The sequence below is a fragment of the Arctopsyche grandis genome, chromosome 3, assembly GCF_051622035.1.
Source record: "Arctopsyche grandis isolate Sample6627 chromosome 3, ASM5162203v2, whole genome shotgun sequence".
NCBI classification, from domain to species: Eukaryota; Metazoa; Arthropoda; class Insecta; order Trichoptera; family Hydropsychidae; genus Arctopsyche; species Arctopsyche grandis.
This window is the reverse complement of record NC_135357.1, coordinates 37,581,643-37,592,093: the sequence shown is the minus strand read 5'-3', so window position 1 is coordinate 37,592,093 and position 10,451 is coordinate 37,581,643. Positions and strand designations below refer to the sequence as shown.

At 34.1% G+C, this 10,451-nt stretch overlaps 1 protein-coding gene across 1 annotated transcript; it reads right to left on the bottom strand.

The window, feature by feature from the left end:
• Positions 1 to 2,534: 2,534 nt before the first annotated feature.
• Positions 2,535 to 3,795, bottom strand: LOC143909259 (pancreatic triacylglycerol lipase-like). Its single transcript, XM_077427166.1, has 2 exons — positions 3,591 to 3,795; positions 2,535 to 3,430 (listed from the first exon to the last, which is right to left on the bottom strand). The coding sequence occupies exons 1-2, from the start codon at positions 3,793 to 3,795 to the stop codon at positions 2,535 to 2,537; spliced, it is 1,101 nt and encodes a 366-aa protein (XP_077283292.1).
• Positions 3,796 to 10,451: the final 6,656 nt, after the last annotated feature.

The following is a 10,451-nucleotide window of genomic DNA, read 5'->3' as shown; positions in this document are numbered from 1 at the left end:
TGTTTTAAAAATTAAGAAGTTTCCCAGGAAATTTTATATTCTCAAAGGGTGGTCGGAGCAATTCAAATTTCAATATTTCAAATAGTACATATGTACAAAGAATAGAAGCATCTTCATTCATTAAAGTCTTCTGTAAGAAGAATGGCATCCATTTTTATTTACTATTTAAGCTTCTAGGAGCGAATTTGTAGGTATGTGGAACTAACTCGGCATAATTGCATCGATAAATCATTTAACGATTCAGTGGCAAGCACTTGTCGATGGTTTCGTCACCAATTTTGCTCAAACGGTCAACAGGTCAACGATCATGACGAGGGATGTCAATGAAAGAAAGGAATCAGAAGAATAAGAAGAAGATAAAAGTGCACACGTTTATTATTTACTTTGTTTATTACACAATTATCTAGATCAACGTTCGTTGAGATGCTTGCCTAAGCACGTACATAGTACATATATCAAGATTATGTCTGTTTTGTAAATATTGTTGACCTTTGAGGTGACAACCCTGTTCGGATGACACGTTGCGATTTTTGTCAAATCAATTATTATCGATGGGATCGATAAAAAGTGTTGCAAGTCACGTGTTTGTCAATACCATAATAACAGAAGTTATTATCTGTTTTTACAAGCTTTTTATTAGCTTCACATGTTTTAAGAAATGACATTAAATAGACATGCAGATTGTATATATGTATGTATGTATGTACATATGTATAATGTAATTCAGCGTTTCCTAACCTTTTTTGACTCGCGTACCACTTGGTAGTACATAACGCTAAATTGTACCACCATATAAAAATGATTGTATTTCATGAAATTTGTTTTTGCAAGTGTAATTATTATATATAGTATTTGTATGGTAAGGAATGTGAAGACAGGATACACGCAATATGTAGATCTGTTTTGGTAAGAAATTTTATGTAAAAAATTTTTTTGCGGAGTCACAATTATAATATGCTCAAAGTTTAATATATTTATCTACTATCTTGTCATACTTCTATTGTTGATAGTAAATATATTATTGATTGTTTTAATAAAAACACAAAATTACAAAGTATATATAATATGTTTTATTTTCATTAAATCTCCTTACAAAGTAAATTTAATGTGATCCTCGTACTTTGGTTCAAATGATGAGAGATTTACCCTTAAATCTGGAGCTGGATTCAATGAATTTCTATATTTGTCTTATTAAAATATTGCTAGTAAACGGCGACAGAAATTTAGGCGCTATGTCATAAAGCTGTTCATATTCTTCACTAATACATAGCCAAAAATTAATAATCTTATTTATTTCGAATTCAGTTTTCAAATGATATTATTTGAAAGTTGAATCAAGCTCTCCTTTTCCTTTGTAGCTGTCCGAAAATGTTAATTATCAAAGGGGTTTGAAATCAAATTCTTAAGGTTTGGGGAAGCACTGCGTAAAAGACGATTTCAGATCTATTAAATATTCAATTATTTTTTCACGTATATCTCGATACATACGACTCTTGTTTTCAGATAAGAAATTATGTAAATTTTTAAATAGTCCAGTTTGATCATTTTCGATATATAAATTCCAAAAATCTAATTTTCTAATCATATGTACTTTCAATTTTATCTGCAACATTAAAGATTATTATGGAAGTGTTCTCAAGTGTCAATTTCAAGTTATTTATTTATTGGAGCGTGAACGCGGTAAATTTAAAAATGCACTCCATAATCCATGCCGGATCTGAGGAAAACGTATCGATTGCCAGATTTTCGATCATCGACTGTACATATTGACGTCAACGATGACTAATTAAGATAATGTTTATTAATTACTAGTTGTTTTACCCGGCATCGCTCAGTATTTGTAATATAAACAGGTTAAACATGGTGAATCTAATAGTAAATATTCATTTGTTTTTTTTATTAAATTTATTTTAATCGAAAAAAATATAATATTCAACCAATTGAATTGTTGTCAATTGAAGTTCGCAAACAAAGATACAAACTTACAAAGTCTCTTTCAAAATTATATATTAGATATAAAAAATATTTATATTTTTATGATTGTAAATCATTCATTCCTGCATGTCCGCCATTACTGATTTTGTTCACGTACCACCAAGTGGTACGTGTACTACAGGTTGGGAAACGCTGATGTATTTTAATAAAGCTTTTTTGTAAATGTGTATTTTTTTGTGATTCCAGATTTGGATAGAGTGAAAGAAAGGGATGCGGATTTGTGTAGACTGTAATAAAGCCATTATAAAACAATTTAGATTTAATATTTTCGTTTATTTATAGCATACATGAATAACATAAATACGCAAAATTGTATTGCTAAAATTTTTATCGCTTTTTATAAAATTTTGTAAAATTATTTGAGAAAAATTATAATAATTTAAATATTCATATATGTAATAGTCCATAAAATCAGACTAACGTTTAAGTTTGACTCATTTGACTTTTGACGCGTTATTCAAAGGAAAAATAAGTTCCAAAAGGACCAAAGCAAATTTTCTATTCATTACTTTGATCGTGAAGCAAAAATGAAACAAACTTCACTCGATTCCTGATTTTCCCAGTCCATATTTGGGATACGCTCGAGTTTTGAAGAAAAAGTTGCCTCTGGTGGTGTTGCTAGTAGCGAAGCCCATGACAGCTTGTTTATTATTCGTGCATTTATGCGCTAAGAAACTGCCCCAGCTGTCACATTCGACTCCTATGAAATTTTCCTGTTCGTCGATGGATTCCACATAGAATTGCCACGGTCTAGCGTGACTGCAAGATATGTCGCGACCGCATCCTGGCTGCTCCATGCCCCCGCCGTTCGGATAGAAGTCGACCGAGCCTATGGATTTACTCAGTCCATATACTCCAATGTTGGTATGAATGATGTCGACGAAACGGGCATCGGAAGAGTCGAGCCTCTGGGAGGGCTCCAAGCCTTCGAAGCAAGGACCAGCTGGGTCCAAGCCCGTGATTCTGGGTAGGCGCTCGCCTGACTTCAGGATCTGGTATGATTTACCGGCGAATCCAGCGATATGAGCGCCCAGACTGTGTCCAATTACGTGAATGGACTCTGAATTGACTCCGGCTCTGTTCAAGTCGAATATAAAGTAGCCCAAGTACTCGCCGATATATTTGGCCGCGGTGACCGATTGCAAATATAAAGATTCTACCAATTTGCTAGCGTCTAGGGCCAGAACATTGTATTTACCATGGCGTTTGTAGGCGTCTGCGATCGACCTTCCGACCACGGAGAGGGGATTGTCTGTGAAGCCGTGGACGAAGATTATTGTCGGATTGGAAGGGCTGAAGTGATTGGATCCCATCAGGCTGACGGCTGCCGACGGAAATACACTGTGGGTGTTGTATCCAAGGGTTTTGAACTCAATGATGCGCATGTGTAGCGGCTTGAATGGGTTCTCTATAGTTTTCCCTTTCATGAACTGACCTGTAACAGTAGATTGTGGATGTGTGAATTGGAACACATGAAGGTGAATCAGAAAATTGGTTGGGGTTGGGATGAAACATTCATAAATGTTTCAGGGTAAGAGCCAAATGAAGATGAGAACATTCTTCTCTTGGAAAATTGATTCAATGGTTTAACTTACATGCTTTGTTGAGTTCTTTAAAAACGAACGATTCAATGTTATTTATTGCGTCGAGCCCGTTCGATGGAGGCACGACAACGGCGGATAACGCGAGCAACGCGACGAACCAAATCTTGGTCATTTTTAAAGCAAGACTGCCTGCAGCTTCGAATGCGCCTCGCCTCTTTATACTTGGATTTAGCTGACGGAATATCTTTGCATACATGCAGAGTCGTCAAAAGCGTGCCTCGTAAAAGGTCAAGCTCAACAGTTCAAGGAGCAGCTTCTGCATACGATTCGGGATTAAATTTGCCACAATCTATTTAAGGAAATGATCCCATAGGAACTTTCTCAATTAGCTTCAATTGACCGAGCGTCAACTGAATATTGAGACGAGTGGAAAAAATTCAAATATTTTCAACCGTTTAGTTTTTGGGTCGATTTATCGGAGCGGGATATTTCTTCCGTGGGTCTCAGTTCGAGGAAAACAATTAAATTTTAAACAAATGTAATACATAAATTGTTGGTCGATTTATCGATAGCACAGTTCATGACATGACAGCAAATTAATATAAACAAATGTTAAATTTATTGTTGATCTGTCAGCGATCGCCTAACCGCATGGTGATATCATCTCTCTATCATTCGCTAATAATTATTATCAAATGAGATAAATGGCATGCTTTTTTTTAACATAAGTATGATTATTTTGTTTAAATAATATGTAAATACATATATAAAGCAGGATTGTATTTCAGCCTAGTGATAATATACATTGTACATATGTATGTACTGAAGTTCTGTGTAATCTTAAACTTAGGGTACCAGAGAAACTGAGAGAATCTCGCTCCAGAACTCTATTCCTGCCTATTCGGGCCAGAACTAATGTGCTTGATGACTCACCCCTTTCAAGAGCCATTCGATTATTTAACCTGCTTTCTGGGAGCCTTGATGTTTTTACTGCATCATACACTTCTGTCAGGCAGCATATTTTAAATGACTTCTAGCTACATACATATTTACACATCTTGTTTTCATTTTGTAATTTTATTATTTAGCATAATGTGTATGTATGTTGGTTTTATCTTTATTTATATATGTATGCTATTTTTTATTTTTATATATATGAGTAATTTATCTTTATTTATGTGTTTATGTGTATATGCATGTATAATGTTTGTATGTATTTTATTTTATTTTATTTATTGAAAAATCAACAGACAGGATGTACATAGATATGTATAAAAAAACAAATAGTAAATAAATAATATATGTAACATCCGAGTCCAATAACAGATTTTTACAAAAATGAAAAAGATAAATATAAGAAAAACAAATTAAAAAGTAAAGAATAAAGGCATGACAAAATATGTAGAACATTGCATAATTAAACTATAGTATTAAAATATTGGGAAAAGGTTATAAAATAGAATATAAGAAGAAATTGAAATTTACAAATATAAAACAAATGAAAAAGGTAAATACAAAATATACAAATGAAAAGGAAAATAATGAAAGCTATAATATGATTAAATAGCACATTACATAACTAAACTAAAGTATAAAAATATTGGAAATATTGGAAAAAGGTTATAAAATAGAATAGGAGAAGAAATGAAACAATCGGTCAAGATTCTCTTGATGTTAGACCTGAATTGATGTAGGGAAATACCAAATAGATCAACCTCATTCAGCTCTCCGTTAAACATACGATAAATGCGCTGCAGATAAGAATATTTTTGTGCAACGCGTCCAGAGTACCGAACTGGGATTCTGAAATTAACCTTATTCAGTAAATCAGAACAATCAAGGAAACCATTTATGAGATTAAAGAAGAATATAGCATCAGTATGTCGTCGCCTGACTGAAAGATCGTTAAAAGAAAGGATTTTTAAAATGTCGGAAACAGTAGAATGGGTATAGGTAGGAAAAATGTAGCTTAAGGATTTAATAAATTTAAGTTGAACTTTCTCAATACAATTAATATGGGATAAATAAAAAGGTGACCAGATAATTGAGGCAAATTCAAGGTGAGACCTTACAAAGGAAAAATAAAGGAATTTAAGTACATAAGGATCATTAAAGGGTTTTGTTGAGCGGATGGATATGGATGTTTGTATTGTATGTGTATGTGTATATGGATGTATATGTGAATATTTATATCTGTAGGTGTGTATGTATGTATATGTATGTATATATGTGTATTTTTATATTTATGTATGTTTGTATGTGTATTTGTGTATACGTGTAAGTATTTGTGTATATATGGATGGTGTTCATATATGTTTATATCATTGTCTTTGGCCAGGAAGGCGCATTGGGTATACCTGTTAGGCCTTTTTGGTGTAAATTAAATAAAAAATAAATAAATGTACTAGGAAAATATTGTTGCGGTATATATGTATGTATGTGCATACATACCACGGACAAAGCCAGGATTTTTTTAGAGGGGGGGGCTGAAACACAGGCGCACCCCCTCCCAAGGGTTTTTATTTTTATTTTTTAAGAATGAAACTTTTATAAGTTTTTTTCGTTCGGAATTTGGAATAAGCGTTGATAAAATAAAAATCATTAATGATTTAAATGACAACTGGGAAATAAGAAAAAAGATGACTGGAGAAAGTGTCGCCACCAGTGGCGGCTCGTGATAATTTTTAGTGGCGGGGCTGCACTGAAAAGATGTCTAAAAAATGTCACCATAATTATTCTATCATGTCATAACAGGACAAAATAAGCACAATTTTTGGCGTACGACCACTTACATGTGGATTTAAGTATTATTGAAAAAAAAACTAGCAAAATTCACCACCCATTAAAGGGGTGCGTCCAAACGCGATGAAGATTTCGAAAAATACGCTGGTACTCCAGTAAGATTGCTAAAAAAAATTCGTTCTTGCTGGTTTCGCGACGCGGATTAAAAAAAACCCCAAAACCTTTCAAAAACTTAACCCCCTAATTCGTAACGAAAAACATTAACCTGTTGACAATGCATCGATACATCGGTTGTTTCATCTGCCATAACAGCTAGATAAGTTGCTTTTTTTATTTCACTTATTTGTTCCCTACACACGTTCAAAATACAATCTAAAAGTTAATTTTGAATAGTTTTTGATGTCCCTTTAAAAACCGAAAAAGTTTGAAAATGTTTTTTTAAAGAATCGTCGAAATTTTGTGAATATTCTAGAAGCCCCCGAAAAACTCCTGGATTTTTTGAATTATCTGTTTCATCGTGTCCCCTCATTGGCATTTCAAATTTACCGCAAAATTTAACGCAATCAATAATTTTAAATAAAACATCCCGATTTTTTTTTTGACGTTTTCGTTATGCTTATCTATTTCCCGCCGACAAGCTTCCCAAAATCGTGAGATTACACACATTTTTTAAGTGTTCGACACTTCCCTCGTGTTTTTAAATTAATCGTTTAAATGTTTTAAGTCAATAACTCCTGTTTTCGTCCAAGATGCTTCGCCTGGCGACTCGCCTCCAAACAAAAGACACGGATAACAAAATAACGCGTTTTTTTCTGTACATCTCGTTAACCAATTGTATTTTTTATAAATGTCTGGATAAAATTTTCGCGAGTAACTAAAAGATCTACTAGTTGCAGGCTGTGAAATAATTAAATTGGGCGTGAGGCAGCCTAATGATTTTATAGCGACTTTTTCGGTAAGTTCTAGTCGCGAAAAGTGCAAATTTTGTAAATATTTTACTGAATTCTTTTGTTCTTCCATTTTTAAAAGAAAAAAAATCTTAATATATTTAAATAAAAATTACGAGAAAAAGTTAAACAGATTTGAAAAAAGTTTGCTGTTATCAAAATGAAAACGACTCACCGAAGATTTGATTTGATGAGGGCTCGTACGCAACCAATTAAGAGTAACGAAAACGAATAAAGCTGTGATCGTGCGATTCAACTAATCAAATGTAAGATCAAGCGCGCGAAATCTTAAACAAACTGACAGATGAATGTCGTTTAACAGGCGAAGGCTGCCGACTGTCCAGCCCAAAAGGCAGAGTGAGTGAAAGAGAAAGAGCTATCTGCAGTTGCAAATAGCTCTTTCTCTTTCTCGTTCCGAAACTCCGGGCTGGGCAGCGTTCAGCTCGGCGCTGTAACACTTTACAGCCAGTACAGCAACATTTTAATTCATCTGTCACCATACAAGTTAGTGGGGTCTTCGAAACGGTCAGCATTACTTACAATATCACCCTTTTGGATATGGGCGATATTGTAAGTAATATTTACTCTGTCGAAGGCCCCAATAGTTAAGTCCATCCAACTAATAAAAAAAATATCATTAATAAATAAAATATTAAATGCAGCCCATTAGGACGAGCCGCCACTGGTCGCCACTAAGGAGCGCGGGAAGTAATGATTAGTGCCCGGATAACCAAGGTGCCGTTTATTGTTCAAATGTTGTAAATGCATTGTTAAAGGTTTGCCGAACCTTTTTTACAAAGCATTTACAACAATTGAACAATCAGCGGCACCTTGACTATCCGTACTCTAGTAATGATAAAAACGAAGGAACGCAAAAAACGCTCAGGGTGGAATTTGGCATTATTTTTTTTTCAATTGTTTTAGAATAAAACTACAACATTAATTACTTTTATATATTTATGTATTAGGGATCCCAATCGAATATTCGAATATTCGAGTATTCGAATTATTCGTCTGATTTTTCAGGCATTCATTATTCGAATATTTCATCAACTATTCGAAAATTATTCGTGTATATATTTTTTTATAAAATAAAAAAACACAAAATCAACATGAAAAGAGTGATGACGACGAAGCCGACGATTATGAAGAAAATCAAATATATAATGGGGATAATTGTGATGAAAATGAAGAAGATGAAATGTCTACATGTGAAGAAACAGATTTTTATTCATTACGGAAATGTTTGAAGAAAATCACTTTTAGATCGATAATAATCTCTACGAAATTTTAGAAAACATAAGAAAAATAATACGAATATTTAAGAAATCACCGGCGAAATATACATTTTTACAAGAAATCATAATGAAAAAAGAAAATATAAAATTGAAATTATTATTGGATGTGTGGCGGCTCGCTTATACGACATGGTCGAGTTTGGTTGCCTTCCTGCGAGTGGGAACCAACTCGGCTGGGTTCGGAGAGCCACTACTCACTCTGCCTTTAGCTGTCATATAATAAACACGTGCATTAACATGCCAGTCGTCTCATTCGTTCATCCTCCATAGATGTAAAAACGAGGTGGAATTCGATGGCATAGGTATGTATCATAATGGTGGAATACATATATGTATGTATATATGTATATAATTTTTGATAATATCCTTCACCGTTTGATTCTTTTGCAGTTCAAAAGATTGTTGTGTGATGAGCAGCATGGTTTTTCACCATGTCGTTTCACTACCACTAATCTTGCCTGCTTTTCATATTATACCATGTCTAAAGTTGACGGTGGTCAACAAGTTGATGTAGCCTACTTTGACTTTCGTAAAGCCTTTGATCTTGTCAATAATGACGCTCTTATGATCAGATTAGCTGAAGTGGGCTTTTCTCCACGTCTTCTTAAACTCTTTGCTTCTTATCTTAGTGATAGGAAGCAATTTTTTTGAATCTCCTTCATATTTTACGCGATCTGGTGTAACTCAGGGGTCCACCTTAGGCCCTTTACTATTTACTATAGTTATTAATAACCTCCCTAAAGTATTACGCAATGCTTCATGTCTCTTGTTTGCAGACGATGTTAAATTATTCTTTGCTGTTAAGGATGAGAGGCAGGCCTCTCTCAAGCGGATATTAACGCTTTTTAGAGTTCAGTTCCAGTTTAGGGCTTAAACTGAATATTAGTAAATGTGCCATTATGAGTTATAGACGTGCGAATTCGCTCTATTGTCACGGATATTCCATTGGATCCGTGTTGAAGCGTGTGGAATCTATGGTCGACTTGGGTATCACTTTTGATTCTCAATTCACCTTTCACAACCACATCAAGACAGTCGCTGACGTTTCCTTTCGTCGATTTGGATTTGTCTTGAGATATGCTAGGTTATTCTCCAACCCCCTGTCTTCTCGTTTGCTTTTCAACTCGCTTGTTAGAAGTAAGCTAGAGTATAATGCGATTGTGTGGAATCCGCATGATGCAAACTACTCCCTTATTATCGAAAAAGTGCAAAAAGCATTTCTTCGTTTTCTATATAAGAAAGAGTATGGGTACTACCCATATCCCTATCCTACTCCTTTTCTTTTGGGCATGCTTGGGTATAATTCCCTTGAACTTCGGAGAAACTTCTCGTTAATTCGTTTTGTTCTCCATCTACTGCGTGGTAATACGTCATGCCCGTTGTTGCTGGAACAGTTGGGACTTTATGTACCTAATAATTATATGCGTGGTAGACATCATCATTTGATGGCAGTACATCCTGCTCGCGCAGTTCTTTTTCGAATAGCTAATATACCAAGAGCTATTCGACTTCTCAATGAAATCGTTGCTGCCGTCCCTGAATGCGATATTTTCCACCTTGGTGAGCGTAGATTATCGGATGTTATTTTAACATATTTATCTGGTAACCTGCGCTCATCATTACTTTCTTAATTTGAATGTGAAGTATGAGTGGAATCTTAATGTAGAAATGCATAAAAATAAATGTAACAAAATAACATCCGAGTCCAATTATAGATTATGTGTCCATAATTATGAAAGTCGATTTTATCATAATATCGTTTATATTGTAATATGTAATTGATTAAAAAAATATTTTTTTCTTGACCACTTTCATAATTATGGGCACATACATATCTATTTTTCCAATATTTCCATTATTTTTATACTTTAGTTTAGTTATGTAATGTGCTATTTAATCATATTATAGCTTTCATTCCTTTCCAT

What these genes read in the sequence shown, in the direction of transcription:
- LOC143909259 (XM_077427166.1), bottom strand. Translation starts at nt 3,795, where the DNA reads ATGTATGCAAAGATATTCCGTCAGCTAAATCCAAGTATAAAGAGGCGA. An exon ending in TAAAGAACTCAACAAAGCAT is followed by an intron (nt 3,431 to 3,590) that starts GTAAGTTAAACC and finishes CTACTGTTACAG; the next exon opens with GTCAGTTCATGAAAGGGAAA.